The 20,000-nt window shown below is 36.9% G+C and overlaps 1 protein-coding gene across 5 annotated transcripts in view; it reads right to left on the bottom strand.

Moving 5' to 3' along the window:
• Positions 1–20,000, bottom strand: part of LOC135099764 (histone-lysine N-methyltransferase 2C-like) — a 193,867-nt gene that overhangs the window by 137,023 nt on the left and 36,844 nt on the right. For 4 of the 5 annotated variants that reach the window (XM_064002273.1, XM_064002277.1, XM_064002276.1 and 1 more), the window contains 4 exons: positions 11,303–13,016; positions 2,305–2,422; positions 1,640–1,881; positions 1,375–1,485 (listed from right to left, as the gene is read on the bottom strand). In XM_064002273.1, coding sequence (XP_063858343.1) covers positions 1,375–1,485; positions 1,640–1,881; positions 2,305–2,422; positions 11,303–13,016 — 2,185 coding nt within the window. The remainder of the gene's footprint in view (positions 1–1,374; positions 1,486–1,639; positions 1,882–2,304; positions 2,423–11,302; positions 13,017–20,000) is intronic. The other variant, XM_064002274.1, reaches the window with a different exon arrangement.

Here is a 20,000-nt window from a genome sequence, read left to right as displayed (position 1 = left end):
CTCTCTCTCTCTCTCTCTCTCTCTCTCTCTCTCTCTCTCTCTCTCTCTCTCTCTCATTCATTCTATGTCATTTTCACTTCATCCTTTCTTACTCTTTCTCAATTGTATATGTAACTCCATTTTCATTCTCAATCAGTCTCATTCTATTTAGCAATCCTCAGGATTGTTCTTACTTTCACAAAGAGAGAGAGAGAGAGAGAGAGAGAGAGAGAGAGAGAGAGAGAGAGAGAGAGAGAGAGAGAGAGAGAGAGAGAGAGAGAGAGAGAGAGAGAGAGAGAGAGAGAGAGAGAGAGAGAGACTCTGACTTAGGCAGGATTTACTAAATGTATATGCATGATATTGACAGTAGGTGAATATGACCGATACTTGTCAAAACAGTGTGAAACTTGGGGTGATAATGTGAGAAATTCGGGATGGTAAGAATTTAGGACTAGGTGCGAAACTCATGAGGGTACTGTGTATATTTGTTGTTATATCTCAAATTCAATAGTGCAAATGTGCTCTTTTTTTTTTATCTGGAATTTTTTATATTATTTTCTGGTTCCCAGGAGCAAAATTTTTTCCCATAGGTTCTTCAGTCACCATAATGCATATTTGCCATAATGAATGCTACAATGGAATGAATCAAGTTTGTTCCCACGTACTCTACTGTATGTAGTACTAATTATTGCATAAGTTATGAAATTAAACTTAAGGAGTGTTACTTATTCTATCTGATTGAAAGTTGGGAGGTTTAGCCTTTGCAGGAGCACGTCCCTGATGCAGTTTTGTTCATGTTTCTCTTTGCATTTTGATTTGCTTGCATTTCTCTCAAATATTTCATATTCCCTGCATTTTTTTCATCCAAAAACTGTAGTGTTTATTAGGCTGTTTTAGTGTTACTGTTATCTAAAAAGAGCTCACCAATAAGCAAATTTTCATGTTCTATTCAAATTCATCCACCTGTCTCCTCTGGCTTTTCATCTCTACCCTTATCTCCTTGCTATCAGTCCATTCCCTTTCTCTTGAACCAACCTACTGAAGGTAAAAAAAAAAATAAATAAAAAAAAAAATAAAAAAAAAAAATAAAAAAAAAAACTTTTATCCAGGGATAATGACAGAAGAAATGAAGATCAGAGGAGACAGTGGATAAATTACAAAGGCTGTATAAAGAAAATGGAGATGGGATTATTGGTGAACTTCTTTTTGACAACAATAACATTAAAATAATACTGTCCCATTTTTTTTTTAATAAAAACAAGAAATTTCACAAAATTAGGATTTGACTCAACAGTGACCTAAAGAAAATAGGGTATAATTTAGCAAATTACACAATTATAAATACAATATGATCACAGCACAAACTGCTTCAGTACTAAATTAAATTTTACTTACGTGGTGTAGTCTGAGTAATTTGAGGAGCCATCTGAGGTTGCACTGGTTGCTGCTGTGGGGAGGTGGTCATGGATAGTCGCACTGGACCCACTGTAGGGCCAGGTGAGAGTCCTGCAGGAGATCCCAAGGAAGTATCTGTTGTTACCATACTTCAGGGTGATACTATATTTTAAACCTTGTTACTACTCATGCTTAAAATGCCTTATACTAAGGCAATATATGGTGATGATTGGTGTTACATTAGTAATACCTTTAAAATTCATACCTGGTCTTTGCTGTACACTGGAGTTTATTGCTGGAGCTGGATGTGGACCCTGGGGCTGTGCATCACAATCTAAAGTGACACTACCAGTGGTGTGGTGCTGGGGCCCTTGGCTAGGTGCTACGGTGGACTGTGGGTGTGACAGGGGGCCAGCAGAGGGTGAACCTACACCTGGCACTCCAACCTTGCCTTTAGGGGGGCCACGAGGACCTGACACTACTTCCCTACCTTTTTCTTTCTTTCGTCTGTAAGTGAGATAAAACAAAGCCAATATGTACTGAGCTCTAAGCTAATGATAATGCTTTAAGTGAATAATATGCACAACATTGAACAATAACAAGCTTCTATCAACTATATTTTAAATTGTTACATGACAGCCAATCCAAAATGTAGCTGTCTAAGGTTTGTATTTTCTTTGAAAGTAATAATGTATATCTGGCAACCAAATTTGATGATACTTTCTCAAAACTCAAATTTTCCTCATATTCATAGCTTAATGGTGCATCATTAACAATACATAATAAACTTTAAAGGTAAAACAACTATTGGACACAGAGTAAAAGACAGATGGTTGTTTTCTTTCATCCTTTATCATATTTTCAAAGTTTAAAATAAGGATTTTAAGAGATGTTAAACAGATTACAACATTCTTATTATCCTTCCCTCACCTTTCCTCTTCATCTGCATCTAGATCATCAAATAAGTTGGAGGGTAGTTTTTCATTGTCCTCCTCTCCATCTTCTCCATCAGCAAATTCCAGAAGTGCATTGAAGTCTCCACCCATGCCTGGAGTTTGTACAAGAAAATTATGAGTACATATTGTGAAACAGTTATCTGGTATTTAAAGAAGTCCTTATAATGTAAAAAAAAAAAACACATACAATCATCTAGTCCTTTCTATCCAACCCCATTTATATTTCATTTTTGCTGCATTGTCTTTCATTGAAAACCTTATTTATCTATTTATTTATTTTTCTTTTTTTTTATGTAGAAGGGGCACCAGCAAAAAAAAAAAAAAAAAAAAAAAAAAAAAAAAAAAAAAAATCCTGAGATGCTGGTCCCTGAAGTCAAAATCAGTCATCAAAAATGAAGGGATGTCTTGAAACCTCTCTCTTGAATAAGTTCAAATCATAGGAAGGAAGAGCTACAGAAGGGAGGGAAGGGAGTTCCAGAGTCTTTGAGTCTTGTGCAGTGAGGCCATGAGAGGAGGGGAGGCATGCAGTCAACCAAGATCAGAAGAGCAGTCAGCATGAAAACAGCAGAAAATAGCAAGAGATACAACACTGCAGTGATGATAGAGTGGCTGAAGGCAGTCAGTTAGAGGAGAGGAGTTGATAAGATGAAAAGCTTTTAATTCCATCCTGTCTAGTTAGAGGAGAGGAGTTGATAAGATGAAAAACTTTTAATTCCATCCTGTCTAAAAAAAGTGGTATGAGTGGAACACTCCTGCACATGTATTCCATACATGGATGGATATGGCTGAAGTTAACAGTTGGGGGAATGAGAAGAACTGGTGGAGACAGCTCAGAATGCCTAACTTCATAGAAAAGACTGGAATCTTTTGTTATAAATACCTACTATGAGTAGCTGAACCTATAAGTGTGTTTCCTATATTATAAGCAAGCCAGAAAAAACACCTGTTTCTTAAAGCTACAACTAAGGGGCTGATTTTATTTGATATACACTGCTGCACTTCAACCTTTAAAGTCCTTTTGGACAACTTACATTCTACTGATGACTTGGAACATTTATGTAACATTATATTTTTAGATGGTTAAGAGGACTTCTTAGGTTTTAGAAATTTCATCTAAATTATGTGCATCCTCTGATGCTAAGTATCACCAAAATATTTCACCCTAATAGGCCAGCAACAGACAGCTAAAACCTAGCATGTTATATCCCAAGCAGTTGTCCCTAAGATTAGCAAAATTAAAATGAATTAGTTCAATATGACTGGACAATATGCAGCTCTGTCTCAGTCAGTTTAACTTGTAAGTGCATATCATAAAATAAGAGTAAGTTAATCCAGTCTTGAGAATCCACTGACAATTATGGCATTTTACTTTTTTTTTTTTTTTTTTTTTTTTTTTTTTTTTTTTTTTTTTATTAAACAAGGTCTATCTTTAACCCCTGAAGGACCAGAGATGGTTATAGCCACTTTACCAGGCAAGGACAGGAGGTGAATATGACCACTTTGTGAATTTTATGCTTAATTTAGCTAATTTTTGTCAATTTTTGTAGTTGTCTTTGGTAATACTGCCTGCAAACTAGTTTAGGCAAAATTTTGTCTCTGCCCCACTCTCACTATAGCCAAACACAGTGAGAATGATTCTGATGAGTTTAATTCCCTGCATGCTCCCTCCTGCCCTTGCACCTAAACCCCACACATATTACCTGCTCACACTCAACCACTTGCTACTTGTCTTAATGAGAGTGCAATGGAGCAGGAACTTGATAAAACTGTTTAGCATGTGTAAAGACAGCTCAGGGTACCCATTTCCATTAGGCACTACCCATATCCAGTCAGATGAAATGGATGCATGGTAGGCAAGTGACTCACTCCCTCCAAAAGTCTCCCCTCTTCAATTCTGTTTCTCCATAACCATTACTCGTACAGACATCTGAATGGCATTGTTAGAAAGATGATGTTGAGTACAAAGTCTATTTCAGTCACTCTTTCAGTGTGTGTGAATATAGGTTATTTTTGACATTTAGTGCTGGAGGGCCAGTCCTAGCAGGCCGAAAATTATCACCACCACTGGTCCTTTAGGCAACAAAAAACAAACCTTGGTTATATCTATAAAAGTAGTAAGGTTCCTCTAACAGTATTGGTATAGTAAGTTCTTGTATAGTAAGGGACCTAAAAGAAAATAAGGGCTATGTTTCCACAAACTGGAACTTTGCATATACAGCAAATGTAGATACTGTTCTTGAACATAAAGGAAATTCATAACTACTATAAAACCTCCCTCACAACAATTGGTCCTTGAGCCTGTTATGTATGGTAAATCTTTGTTCTCTATATAGTACTTCCAAGTACAACTTATGTTGCAATATCCTAGATTTACATTCTAATACCATGAACTTTTTCCTACTTAAATGTTATCTAATTGTATTTTTACAGGATTAAGTCAAGTTCATAACATCCTGTCTTTTTAACTTAATTTGTCATAGGTATTTATCTCTAACCTCTAAGTGATAGGCATTTAGCACAGGAACCTCTTTTATATAACGGGGCTTTTAAGAGAAAAATCACTCTTACTCTCAGTTATATTTTCTTTAATACATATTCTAGAATAATGAAGCTTATAGCATAAGAAACGAGTATCCTTTTCCTTTTTAATGGCATTTTAGTCTGACTCGTTATTTTAGTTCAGCCAGCAGTAGAGGTTGAATAGCAATATATCATCAGCTGCTCCACAAAGGTGGTGGCCATTGTGTGTTTGTTACACTTGATGCAGCACTGGCTACAGCTCGTGCAGCTGAGCGTACCATTTTCTCTTGCCCCATCTACTCCTCACTGCTCTCTCTGCATCTTGAAAGGAATGTTCTTCCACTGTGCTGAGAAGTTTCATACATGTGATTCCTTGCCCAACAACACTTACTAGGAGTACACAAAATTGACTTGTGTTTGCACTAGGCCACGTATTGGAAAGAGAGTGGATAACCTCCTTCCAAGATTCTCATTTTGTATAGACTACCAGATGGAAAGTCAAGAAAAAGTGGTAGGGAGCAGCTTATTAAGTGTTACCAAATAATGTCCGAAACATTTTTCTCTCACCTCTGTTTGATTTAAGGTGGGAAAATTGTCTGGTATATATATGTGTCACCTGTCGGAGCCCTGAGATGCACACCACTGCGTCACCCATCACTTAGGAATTAAAGCTATGAATGTTACTTGCATACACAACTTCATTAGTCAGTATATTCCATTGGCTAATTGCTCTGTGAGGAAAACTATATTTCCTCATAACTTTTCTTTCTTTGTTAATTTTTTGTACAAAATTCAGTTGTCAATATATTCCATTGGCTAAATGCTCTGTCAGGAAAACAATATTTCCTCACATCTTTCCTTTCCTAGTTCCTTTTTTGTACAGTAAAATCCCTCTTATCCGGCATCAATGGGACCACCGACATGCTGGATACTTGAATATTGCCGGATACTTGAATAAAAGTGAAATTATGTTCACAATCACCACCCTACACTCACGCATCTTACCATAACAAAGATCAGCTGATCTGATCAGCTGCTTAAGTGTAAGCACAACATGCTTCCTCTTTTCTACAACTTTAGGCATGATGAAGGCATCAGGCGATAAACAGTGCACACGCGGGACTGAGTCACTGAGTAAACACAGTGCAGTGGGCCGCAGGTGGCGCGAAGCAGTGCGCTCTGGTGGCGAGGGGACAAAGTATGCCTCGCGCGGGAATTTTAATCGATTTTATGAGTACACATTGATTTTTTATTGATTTTAAGGCTCGGGGAAAAATGTGCCGGATACTTGAAGCTGCCGGATACTCGAATGCTGGATGAAAGGGATTTTACTGTACAAATTCTTGCTGTGTCCTTTTAGTGCTGAGTGTTGTGGTAACACAAATTCCATGATATCAATCTTTTATTTTCTGTCTACACAATTATATATCATTATCATGTTGCCTTGTTTTTATCTCTCCTCTAGTGTTGGGAGCTTCAGCTTGTCAAGCCTTTCTTTAAAGCTCTTTCAAGTCCGATGCCCATTTTATAGCTGCTCTTTGCACTTTATCTTTTCAACATGTTTTTTCAAATGTGGATTCATACTACTGATAAATATTCAAGTTGTGCTCCAGTCAGTGGTTCCATTGATAAAAAAAATCATAAATAAACCACTTTCAGTCAAGATCCCAAAGAAATGAATCATGGAAGCAGGAATTCATGTTGTTTTTTGGTAAATGTATGGGTATTTAACTCATTTGAAGATACACATTTTTTTTTTAAATCACCAGAGACCTTACACATATTCTACAGTAAATATACAATTCTTCCCTAAATATATGTAAATGCAAAGTACATAAAACAAGCTAGATTTATAGAATCTGGTTATTAGAACACATCAATATAATATCATGCATGATATTCAACTATCTCCATAGTTTTGGGAATTTGGAGACTTAAAAGATAAATAGGAAAATTCTTTATCCCTCAGATAAATAGCAAATTTCTTTAAAGTGGAGAAAAAAAAAAATTATATATATATATATATATATATATATATATATATATATATATATATATATATATATATATATATATATATATATATATATATATATATATATATATATATATATATATATATATATATATATATATATATATATATATATATATATATATATATATATATATATATATATATATATATATATATATATATATATATAAACAAAAAAAAAAAAAAAATAAGAGCAAGTCTATATATAAACTGCACTTAGTAAAGCATTTCTGAAACCTGAAAGCAGCAAAAAAAGTTAATACCTTTCTCACTACTCTCACAAGTCATGGATAACAATATGAAAAAATAAAAATAAAATAAAATGAATAAAAATAGATAAGTAAGTAAATAAATAAATAAATAAATAAATAAATAAATAAATAAATAAATAAATTAATTAATTAATAATAATAACCAGCAGTTTTGTAAAAAGTGTTATGGGGGAAATTTGTAAATGTGTGAATCTGCAGAAGTGAACCCACATATAAGAAAGGAGAAATATACTACACGTAACACTGCAGTTGCTTCTACTGAAACAGCTATTTTTGCTGGTATTTGTTGGTCTTATTTTTTTTTCCTGTACCCACTAATAAGAGATGTAAGCAGTGAGCTTATAATTTACATTTCATAGAGACAAATCAAAGTTTACTAATTCTTCAAACTTGGAGGTCATGCATTTGATATGGCATTGCTGATGGTTTTTGCATCAATGTTTTCTGCTCACCAAAGTAGCTACTAACAAACTTTACAAAACTTCTTGATATATCAAACTAACTGGGGGATGAAAGGCCAATCTGTTATATATATGAAAACTTACTATGTCTGACAGTTGTTGCAGTGAAGCTTTTTACTCATAGCAAATGCAGGTCATTTTCTACAATGAGTAATTCCATAATGCAGGTAATACCTCATTCAGTCATTATCAAATGCTATGAGAATGAACAAGGTTAAGCTAAAGGGATAGTATTTTTAGTCTTCATTCCTTACTTTGTGAGGTATAAGGATGAAATATGTGTTAAAACTTAAGTGCCACTTTCCCAAACCTCACACACTGTTGTACAATGATGTATGTTCTCCCTCTATCCTTAGTTGTCTCAAACAAATGACAAAAAATTTAACTCATACACACTCCCTCTATCCTTAGTTGTCTCAAACAAATGACAAAAAATTTAACTCATACACAATGTTGGCCACATCAACATTTTCCACCACAGTTCTCACTATCACTATTGGGAACTAGAAACAGATTACAAAGTAATGATCTGTGAGTGTGTGTTACAGGGCTGTGACTGTGCATGGCTATTGAGAGGTGTTACTCCACTACCCTGTTTGCTTGACTGTTGGCTTTTTACTTTCATCCTGAGGTTTGTGTCATCAGCCCCCTTTGATCCACCCCATCACTTATGGAGGCATTTGGCACTATATCACACTTAGAGCACTGCAGTGGGTTGTGATAAAGATGCAGGGTAAAGGGAACTTTCCACGGGCTGGGGAGTGGCAGTGGCGGAAATGCTGACATAGAAGCTGCTTTTGCTTATTTCCTGTTCTAGCCTCTGTGGTGACTTAGGATATGTATGCTAAGCCCAGGTTATATGACATTAACCTGAAGATATGAAGACCAATGGTTTGGGTAAGTACCTAACAGTACACAGCTCTGAGACTACTTAGAGTATTTAGCTGGAATATCCACATGAGTAGAGAGTAAGCTGAGGTGGAGTGGTTGGTGGCTGAGCTGGAGTGTGACTGTCTGCTCTTTGAGTGTAACTGACTGGCCACACTCGCTGTATGCCTATAAATACTCAAGTCAAAAGTTTGGATGCTATCCGACACTGGATCTTTGTTAATTAACCCACTCTTTAAGATGGATTCTTACATATGAATTGATAATACCCATTACCATTTTTTTTTATTGTTTTGTTGGAATATATATGCTAATTCCAACACCTCACTAACAATTCATTACATTCATTAAGGCATGGAGTATCCTGTAGTGAATATAAGTTCATCAAATGTCTTGAATTTAGATTACTGAATAAAGAAACTGTGAATGTGTATGCATCTGCATTACTATCAGCTCTCCTGAACAGCCAAACGAATAGCCTACGTTTAGCTATGATGACATTTAATTTCATTAGTTTTGGAGGATGTTCTATAGTATGCTTGCAACTATCATTGCTGTAAATACTTAAAATAAAGCTCATAGGAAATATAATTTATGAGCTACAAGTAAGTGTGTCTTCTCAACTGCCACCACTACTGCTTTCCTTTGCAGTAGTATGCCAAACCAGCAGTATGCCTCAAACTCCAATCCATATGCACTACACCAAGTCAGTTCAGTGGAGGGCTGTCCTGTATTGTGCTTGTGGCAACTCTGAAACTCCTTTAATGCTTCTGTATTTCCTCCTTCCTATGACTCAAACTCTTTCAAGAGGGAGGTTTCATTTCAAGACACTTATCCTATGATATTTGATTTTTTCAGTTTGGCTTCTCTTTGGAAATTTGAGATTTTTTTTTTCCATAAATTTTATTGCCTTGGTCAGTGGCTCTCTTACATTATATAAAAAAAAAAAAAAAAAAAGTCATAATCATCCTCTTTACCAGCTACCTTATAAAATTTCCTATAAAAATGCAAACTGTTCATGATTTCCCTTTGAGAAGTCATACTGTGAATCCTTGATCAACATTTGCTTGTCTAAATGATACTTAATTCACCTACAAATCAGGCTGATTGGACAATAGTTTAATGTTATAATTCACTCTACCTGACTACCACTGTAAATGAATTGATATTGTCTGTAATACTGAGAAACATTAGGGATCATTTAGATAAGCAAAAGTTATCAAAGAATTCACAACATGGCTTCAAAAGAAGTCATTATAAGAATCAAATGAGGCATATGAAAGGCATCAGTCCTTAGCATTATGCTGTACATTTAACCAGCGTGGTGCTGGCCTGTTTAACTATGGATTCGCCCATGATACCAGCTGATTTTTTATTTTATTTTTTTTTTTGTGCTGGGAAATCCTAAACAATGTAAAGATAGAGGAAAAATATGTAAAAATGGGTTTAGCAAAGTGGAACATTTTTTAAACCTACATTATAAATTGCCTGTCAACGCTGTGAATAATGTGATGAATAGCAATGCCAGTTATGTTTGTGGTGCTTGGGATTTGTGGCCACCACCAACATTTATGAATGGTGTTATATCATCTTGGTAATGGTGGATCACCACAACACCAATGTACAATTTGTAGGGTACTTGAAGTACATGAAGGAATGAGGGCTGGCATTACATCATTCACCTCACTGAACAATCAGTAGGCTGTTGCAATTTGCATGTTTGAGTGTATGGTGGCATTTTTTTCTTTTTTTATAGAAAAATTATGATTCATAAACAGTAATGAATCACTTTAGGAGTGAAAAAGTGTGTCATATTCTCTGAAGCAGCATTCCAGGCACAACCCTACATCACACTCATTACTCTGAAATTTAGAGTCAGTACGCTTCCAAGGGCATCTTGTTGTGTGGCTACCTACATATCTACAGGCTAGAGTGAGGTTTGGAGTACACGCAGTGCATTTTCCGTCATGTTCAATTAACAAATGAAGTCTAGACTTTTTAAAATTTGCTGCTGTAAATTCATGAGCGCGGATATGAGACGCCATAAATTTATGGCGTTGGCATTGGGCAGGTTAATGCAATTGAATATCTATACTTATTTCTTGGCTTTAGGATCCATTCTAGCCAACAAATAATATATTTTGTACTGCATCAGAAAATTTTGCTATTGAGTTCTTTGAGTCCTTTGAATTAAAAAATTAAATGATATGATTATTGTAGTAATACATTATAGTTTGTCACTAAGACTTCTGTCTTATTCCATGGAAAAAGAAAGGACAACCAATAACTGAAAATGGGAAAACCTGTATAACAGTGAGAACAAATGAGAATGAGCTATTAGCTGCCCACTCAAGTGATTAGAACTTAGACATGATCTGATCTTTGAGACCCAAATTTAAGTTGTGCTGAAACTCACTATTTTTCAAGCTATCAACAAATGGTAAGAACATCTGTATGGTTCCTATCAGCCTAATCTTTGATGGTTACTGCATTTGGAAACACTGGTGTGGCACATAGTATATCTGTAAAGGCATAAAAAATGCTCTTGGTAACCATCACAGGCAGGGACTAACCAACTAACCTTTGACAAGTAGGAGATAACCATCTCAGCCTCTAAATAACAGAACCATAAAACAACTGCCTACTGGTACTATAAGCCAATCATATTATATATATATATATATATATATATATATATATATATATATATATATATATATATATATATATATATATATATATATATATATATATATAACAAAATATTCCAAGCCCATTACAAAGAACACTCACCCAAGAGATCATCATCTTCCATGTTGGTAAGATCACTGGGAGCAAGGTCCTCCAAATCATCTCCCTGAGCTGAAGAGTGGGTTGGGGCCCCTGGCTGAGGGGGTGGCTGGGGAGCTGGATGCTGTTGCTGTTGTTGTTGTTGTTCTTCCTCCAACTGTTCCAATTCTCGAGTTACTGCCTCAGGAAGCTCCGATTCTGACTGCTGTTGCTGTGGTGGTTGAGCTTCTTGTTGGTGGGATAATGGTGGGTGAGGTGACTGAGTATGGGGTGGCTGTGAATGTGGTGGCTCAGAATGAGGTGGCTGTGGATGGCGTGGCTGAGTATGAGCTGGCTGCTGAGGATGTGTTTGTGGAGGATTAGATAACTGTGGATGAGGCAATCGTGGATCAGCTTGTGACATGTGAGGCTGTTGTGAATGACCTGGCTGTGAGTGAGACTGCAGGTTAGGTGACTGAGGATGTGGTGAATGGTGAGGTTGTGAATGAACACTAGATGGATGAGGTTCAGCTACAAGCTGATGTGCTGGTGACTGAGGAAGGTGTGTAGGAGACACAACTGGTACTCTCACAGCACTACCTGGAGGTAAATGGGTAGATCCCATACTCTGACTTACAATAATATTTGTTGCAGGACCTCTTACCACATTTGTCAATCCAGGACGTACTCCAGGTCCAGCAGCACCCAAATACTGCTGCGGTGGCCTTTGCTGTGATACATGGCTGAAGGCATCCACAGAGCTGCGTCCATTAACAGCACCCTGCCGCTGTGGAGGCTGTTGCTGTAAATTGCGTTGAAAAACCATCCTAAATCTGTGGTCCATTTGCCCACCTTGAGGAATCATCATGGCTGACTGACCTGGAGCAATATTAGGTCTCATGCGCACATTGGCTATTTGTGCTGCTGGGGGAAGAGGTGGTCGAAATTCTCCACTAAGACCTGTAGGAGAGGTCATAGGTTGAGGGACTACTCCAGCATGAACCCCACTTCCTTCACTCCATGGAGGCCTCTGGAGTAAATCTCTGAGATGTTGCTGTCTTGCTGGATCTCCAGGAACACCTGGAGTGGTTGGTGTTGGAGGCTGTCCATAGATATCATCATGAGGACGGGGAGTAGGTGGTGCTTGGACATAAGGGGATTCTGTTGGTGTGCTGCATGTAAATTGCTCTGATGTCATTGGTCTTGGAGTTGGAGGTTGAGCTGCATATGGATCAACTGAACGAGGAGTTGGAGGAGGCATTGCAAATGGGTCAGTAGCAACAGGTCTTGGTGTGCCAGGTGGTAAGTTATATACATCTGAAGGAGGCCGTGGTGAAGGAGGAATTCGTGAATAAGGGTCACTTGTTGGAGATGGCAGTGGAGATGTTTGTGGAGTAGGAGTTGATGGATGTGTGAATGAATCCATTGGCTTGGTGGGAAGAGAGGTCCCTACAGGAGTTGTATAAGTCTCACTTGATCCTCCCTGTGGGTGATTGATAGGACCTCTGATCATGTTGTGAGGCACAGCTTGTCTGGATGGTGTTCCTGAAGGCATCTGAGGTCGCTGGGTTATCACCATTGGCCGTGTGGGTGTTAAAGATGGAAGGGGAGGGCGAGGAGATGCATGAGGGGTGGTGACAGGACTTGGTTCATTGTTTCCTTCATTTCCACTGCTGTTTGTGCCAGAGGTTCCAGAACTTTCCAAATTCTCATTGCTCTTTAAAGCCCTCTGTTGCTCCTATGGAATATATCAAGGAAAATATTAATAAAATGGAGAGAGAGAAAAAAGAAAAAAAAAAAAAAAAAAAAAAAAAAAGAAAAAAAAAAAAAAACTTATACAATAGCTGAATTCCTACTTTTTAGAACTAACACTAGAAACATGGTGTGAATTAATGAAAGGACACCACACATAACCTAACAGAACATGTTCATATAATCATAATTAAATTCAGATTATTATTGTTCACTGCTTTGCTATGTTAAACATAAATTCATGACAATAGTTTGTGTAAGAAAAAAAAAGATATATATATATGTATATGTATATATATATATATATATATATATATATATATATATATATATATATATATATATATATATATATATATATATATGTATATAATTTTTTTTTCAGAAAAATATATAAATTTATACAGAATTACAAAAAAACAGAGCTATACTGGAGCTTGTACTCTGCACTCCTTAGGGATAGCTATCAATAAATAAACAACTCAGAAGTAAAATCAACTTATTAACAAAACAGAGCTTTTTATTTTGTACATCACAAAAATTATGTTTTCTTATTTTCCTTCACCTGCATGATGATAATAATCTGTAAGAAATGGCACAACGAATGCCAAATTTCAAGTTTAACTCACATCAAAAAAAAAAAAAAAAAAAAAAAAAAATATATATATATATATATATATATATATATATATATATATATATATATATATATATATATATATATATATATATATATATATATATATATATGCAAAATATTTCTTAAGGCATTCCAAAACCATGCTTTGCTATGGCTTCTACATTTCCTCTTTCTTTCTGTGAATCAATTATATTAGAGATTCTGGACAATTATAATATTTATGTTGCTTCATAATTTCTAGAATTTTCATTTTATCACTGATTTTTTTTCCCTATTAATTGCATTCTGGAATTCCATGCCACTCCTACCAGCACTTTAAATTCCTAAGTACTCGTTTGAACTTAAATTTCTAACATTTATTTTTTTTTTAACTGCTTCACATAGGACACCAAAATCTTGGAGCAAGTTAGCAAAGTAACTACCAAGGACTGATAATTTTCAAATAAATGTACAATTTTATTAAAAACAAAAGAAACTCTTCACTCACTGCCTCCTCACTCAATATCTCAAGGTAATGTGTGTGTGTGTGTGTGTGTGTGTGTGTTTGAAAGCTCCCTAATTGAAAGCAGAGTTCCAATTAAATGGAAGAGAGCCAACATAGTGCCAATCTACAAAGATGGTAGTAAAGAGGAGCCCTTAAACTATAGACCTGTGTCTCTAACAAGTATGGTGTGCAAAATGTGTGAAAAATTGGTGAAGGATAAATGGATGCAGTACGTAGAAGGAAATGAAGTGATAATAAAGCAACAATCTGGATTTAGGAGAGGGAGATCGTGTGTTACAAACTTACTGAGTTTTTATTCTAGAGTGGTAGATATAATGCAAGAAAGAGATGGATGGGCTGATTGTGTTTATTTAGACCTGAAGAAGGCCTTTGATAAAGTGCCACACAGGAAATTGTTGTGGAAGTTGAAGCATAATGGTGGGCTAAGGGGGTGTCTAAGATGGATGCAAAATTTCTTGACAAACAGAGAAATGAGAACGGTGGTAAAAGATCAAAAATCATTATGGAGGGAAGTCATAAGTGGAGTACCCCAAGGCTCAGTGCTTGCACCAATCATGTTTGCAGTCTATATAAATGATATGACAGAGTGTGAATAGCTACATGAGCCTTTTGCGGATGATGCAAAGTTGTTGAAGAAAGTTGAGAGTGCAGAGGACTGTAGAACATTACAAGAAGACCTGAACAAGATATCAGAGTGGAGTTATAGATGGGAGATGGAATTTAATTTAAAGAAGTGTAAGGTAATAGAATTTGGAAAAAGTACAAGAAGAGTAAAAGGAAATTTATGTGTTGAGTGGTGTAAGGTTGAGTGGAGCAGAAGAGGAAAAGGATCTCAGTGTTAGTGACTGGGAACCTGACCCTGGAGAGACACATTAGCAAAATTACAGGAGAAACCTATAACTTGTTGAGAAGAATAAGGCAGGCCTTTGCATATATGGATGAAGAGATGGTCAGGAAGATGATCGTGTTGCTGATAAGACCTAGACTAGAATATGCAGCAGTAGTGTGGTCGCCATACAAGAAAAAGGATATAAGGAAGTTGGAGAGAGTTCAGAGAGCAACTACGAAGATGGTACCAAGTATCAGGGACGTGTCATATGAAGAGAGACTGGAAAGGCTACATCTACCAATGTTGGAAAAGAGGAGAGAAAGGGGAGACTTGATTGCGATATATAAAGCATATGAGGGAGTAGAGGAGGTGGACTGGAGCGACTTAATGGTCTGGGATACATGGGACACTAGAGGACATGGGAAGAGGCTGAAGAGGAGTGCTTGTAGAAGAGACGTCAAAAAGTATAGTTTCCCATATAGAAGTATTGATGTATAGAACAGTCTGGATGAGGAGATAGTAAATGCAGAAAGTATACATGGATTCAAGGCTAAGTTGGATATTAAAAGATATGGAGATGGGACAGCACGAGCATAGCTCTTTTCCCATAAAGCACAACTAGGTAAACAACTAGGTAAACACAGCTGTTCGGACGTGGGTGCTAGAGCTCCTGAAGATACAAGCTACTGAATCTGCTGGACAAAACAACGAGGCCTAGTAATGTATATGCAGGGGTGAGAGGGGATTGTGGAGTATCCTGTCTCAAAATTTAATATGTAAAAGGAGTACTTGAGGTTAAAAGAAATGGAAGGAGAGGAAGATCTAGGTGGTGCCACTGGTCCTAACTCAGTTTGTAAACAAACTGAGTGAGGAGGTGAGACAGAAGGCACATTTTATTGAAACCCCTGTAGGCTTGAGACAATTGATGGAGGCAAGTGGAGAAAGGAATTTTTCAGGACTCAGAGAAAAAGAAAGGAAATATGAGGAGGATAATCAGTGTAGAGAAAGAAATAAGGTGCATGAGGGAACTGATCTCTGGCATTCTGGAAAAGCATGACAAATTTATTATGGAAAACAAAGAACTGAGAAAGAAGTATAGTGAATGTGAGAGTGCTCTAAAAATAACAAGGAGATGAAAGAGGCAATGGAGAAACTAAAAGAAAGAAAATGAGATACTCAAGACTAAGTGTAATGAATATGAAGTAATTCTGCAAGGGCTGTAACAAAAGGTGGAGGATAGTGCAGGAAAAGTGGGAGGGGCGGTATGTGGAACCAAACTGGAGGAAAGAACATGAGGATGAAAAAGTGAGCTTCAGAGAAGTGGTTAAAAACCAAATACAGGGAAAGACCAAGGATACAGTAATCCAAGTAATTAAAGAAAAGGAGAGTTTGGTGAGAGACATAATGGATAAGAAGAAATGTATGGTCTTTTTGGACTGCAAGAGAAGAAAAACCCAGTAAAGTCTGTCAGGGAGAGGAGAGAAAGTTGGTAAGGAATATTATTACAATGGTCCAAGATGAAGAACAGGGAGTGGAACAAGAAGTGGAAGAAGCATATATAATTGGAAAATATATTGAAGGAGGTAAAAGACCCTTTAAAGTGAGAATGAGATCCCAAGCTGCAGTAGAGGAGATCCTAGTGAAAACAGGGAAGCTGGCTGAAAGTTCAGAATATAAGAATATTTGGATAAAAAGAGATATGAACTTGGAAGAAAGGGAAAAAGAGAGGGATCTGAGAAATGAAGCCAAGGAAAAAAAAAAAAACAGACGACAGTGACCGAGAAGAGGAAATTTTACTGGAGGGTACTAGATATGAGACTAAGGAAATGGTATATTCGGAAAAGGGAACAAGAAATGAAAGAACCACAGCAACAGACAGACAAATTGCATGTGGAGGGAGAAGTAGTACATTAAGAGTAATGTATACAAACAGACAGGTTACTTTCAAGTGTACTGGAAGTGAGAGATTACTTAATGGAATATAGACCAGATGTGTTGTGCCTAACTGAGACATAGTTGAGAGAGGAAGTCCATTTAAACTTTAAGGAAGAAAGATATAATTACTGGAGGAGAGATAGAAAAGGAAAAGGAGTACTGATAACGGTTCAAGATGACATATATGTGGAAGAAGTGCAATATGGAGATGGCATGGTGGAGGTCATAGGTATAACAATCAGGACTAGTGGGGGAGAAAGGGAGGGTCATATTAATATATGTGCCACTGAAGACTAACACATGGAGGCTGGAGGATCACGAGGAAATGCAAAAGGAAGTGTTGAAGTGCCTAGACAACATGATAAGGAAGGACAGTAAAATACTACTAGTGGGAGACTTTTAACTGCAAAAATGTAAATTGGGAGGAGATGGAAGTTTATGGAAATGCTGGACTGTTGAGTGAAGAAATGCTACAGTTAGCTATGGTGAATACAATGGACCAATGGGTGGAAGAATTTACCAGATACAGAGGGAAGGAAGAACCATCTATGCTAGACCTGGTACTCACAAAAAAAAAAAAAAAAAAAAAAAAAAAAAAAAAAAAAAAAAAAAAAAAAAAAAAAATGAAGCCCAGTCCAATCATTAAATACTTAAGCCTAATGGGAAAAAGTGACCATGTGGTGTTAGAGGTGGTGCTGCAAGATTGGGAGGTTCTACCATGTAAGAAGGATTATAAAAATGAGACTTAATCATGCAAAGACAATTTTTACAGAGTTAAAATTCTTTGGGAGTACTGATTGGAAGGGACTTATGGAAGGCAGGACAGTGCAATACAAAACACTCCTGAAAAAGTACAATGAGGGTGTGCAGAAGTATGTACCTGTATATAAAGTAAGGAGGAGCAAACATATTTGGTATAATGCCAGATGTGCAGAAGCTAAGAGAAAGGATATAGCTTGGAAGAAACTTAAGAAACAAAGAAATGAAAATAACAGAGAGCAGTATAAGGAGGCAAGTAATGAGTATGTTAGAATAAGAAGAGAGGAGGAGAAACAATTTGAAAAGGATGTGGTAAAGAAATGTGAAGAAGAGCCCAAGCTTTTTTTACAGATATATCAATGGAAAGATGACAAGCAGAGAGACCATTAACAAGATAGTAAAGGGAGAAAGGATATATCAAATAGCAGAAGAGATGAGTGAAGTTATGAATGAGTTTCAGGTCTGTGTTCAACATGGAAGCAGGTTTTACAGAACCAAATAAGGAGGTTTATGGGAAGTTTTGGTGCAAAAACATGAAACTGGCAAATTGTTAGAGAACTTGGATGTCAGGAAAGCAATGGGATCTGATGGAGTGTCAGGTTGGACACTAAAGGAATGTAGGGAACAAATGGTGGAGCCAATTTGGGATGTGATTAACTGCTCACTGATTGAGGGAAGAGTATCAAGAGAGTGGAAGAGAGTAAATATAGTGCCAATACACAAAGGAGGAAAGAGGACTGAGCCACTAAATTATAGACTGATGTTGGTAACTAATGTTGTGGGAAAGATCTGTGGAAAAGTGATCAAGGAAAAGTGGGCAAAATATTTGGAAGGAAATGATGTTATAACAAATAGTCAATTTGGTTTCAGAAAAGGAAGGTCATGTGTGAAAACAGAGATGGGTGGGTAGATGCAGTGTACTTGGATATCAAAAAAACTTGATAAAGTTCCACATAAAAGACTATTCTGGAAGATGAAGCATAAAGGAGGACTGAGAGGGACAATGTTAAAATGGATGAGAGACTACTTAAAGGATAGAGAAATGAGGAATGTGATCAGAGACACCTGTTCAAGTTGGAGTAATGTAACAAGCAGAGTACCACAGGGGTCAGTGTTAGCATCCATTATGTTCCAAATATATATCAATGATACGCAGGAGGGTTTGACCAGTTATATCAATCTGTTTGCTGATGATGCAAATTTGTTAAGAATAATAAAGAGCCATGTTGATTGTATAAAGTTGCAAAGAGATGCTGACAAGATTTATGGGTGGAGCAAGAAGTGGAAATTGGAATTCAATGCTAAGAAATACCATGTGATGGAAATGGGAAAGAGTAAAAGAAGACCTACTTGGGACCATAAAATCGGGGAGGAAGTAATAATGAAGAAATTTGCCTACATTCAACCTGTTCCTAAAAAGGGTGACCGCTCTAATCCCTCAAACTACCGTCCTATTGCTTTAATTTCCTGCTTATCTAAAGTTTTTGAATCTATCCTCAACAGGAAGATTCTTAAACATCTATCACTTCACAACCTTCTATCTGATCGCCAGTATAGGTTCCGTTAAGGCCACTCTACTGGTGATCTTCTGGCTTTCCTTACTGAGTCTTGGTCATCCTCTTTTAGGGACTTTGGTGAAACTTTTGCTGTTGCCTTGGACATATCAAAAGCCTTTGATAGAGTCTGGCACAAAGCTTTGATTTCCAAACTACCCTCCTACGGTTTCTATCCTTCTCTCTGTAACTTCATCTCAAGTTTCCTTTCTGACCGTTCTATTGCTGCTGTGGTAGACGGTCACTGTTCTTCTCCTAAATCTATTAACAGTGGTGTTCCTCAGGGTTCTGTCCTGTCACCCACTCTCTTCTTATTATTCATTAATGATCTTCTAAACCAAACTTCTTGTCCTATCCACTCCTATGCTGATGATACCACACTGCACTTTTCCACGTCTTTTCACAGACGTCCAACCCATCAGGAGGTAAACATATCACATACATATCATATCATACATATCAACTCCTCTCCTCTAACTGACTGTCTTCAGCCCCTCTCTCACCGCCGCAATGTTGCATATCTAGCTGTCTTCTACCGCTATTTTCATGCCAACTGCTCTTCTGATCTTGCTAACTGCATGCCTCCCCTCCTTCCGCGGCCTCCCTGCACAAGACTTTCTTCTTTCTCTCACCCCTATTCTGTCCGCCTCTCTAACGCAAGAGTTAACTAGTATTCTCAATCATTCATCCCTTTCTCTGGTAAACTCTGGAACTCCCTGCCTGCTTCTGTATTTCCACCTTCCTATGAC

Source organism: Scylla paramamosain, chromosome 4 (genome assembly GCF_035594125.1).
Source record: "Scylla paramamosain isolate STU-SP2022 chromosome 4, ASM3559412v1, whole genome shotgun sequence".
NCBI lineage: Eukaryota > Metazoa > Arthropoda > Malacostraca > Decapoda > Portunidae > Scylla > Scylla paramamosain.
The sequence above is the reverse complement of the archived record's forward strand: the minus strand, read 5'-3'. Positions and strand labels throughout refer to the sequence as shown.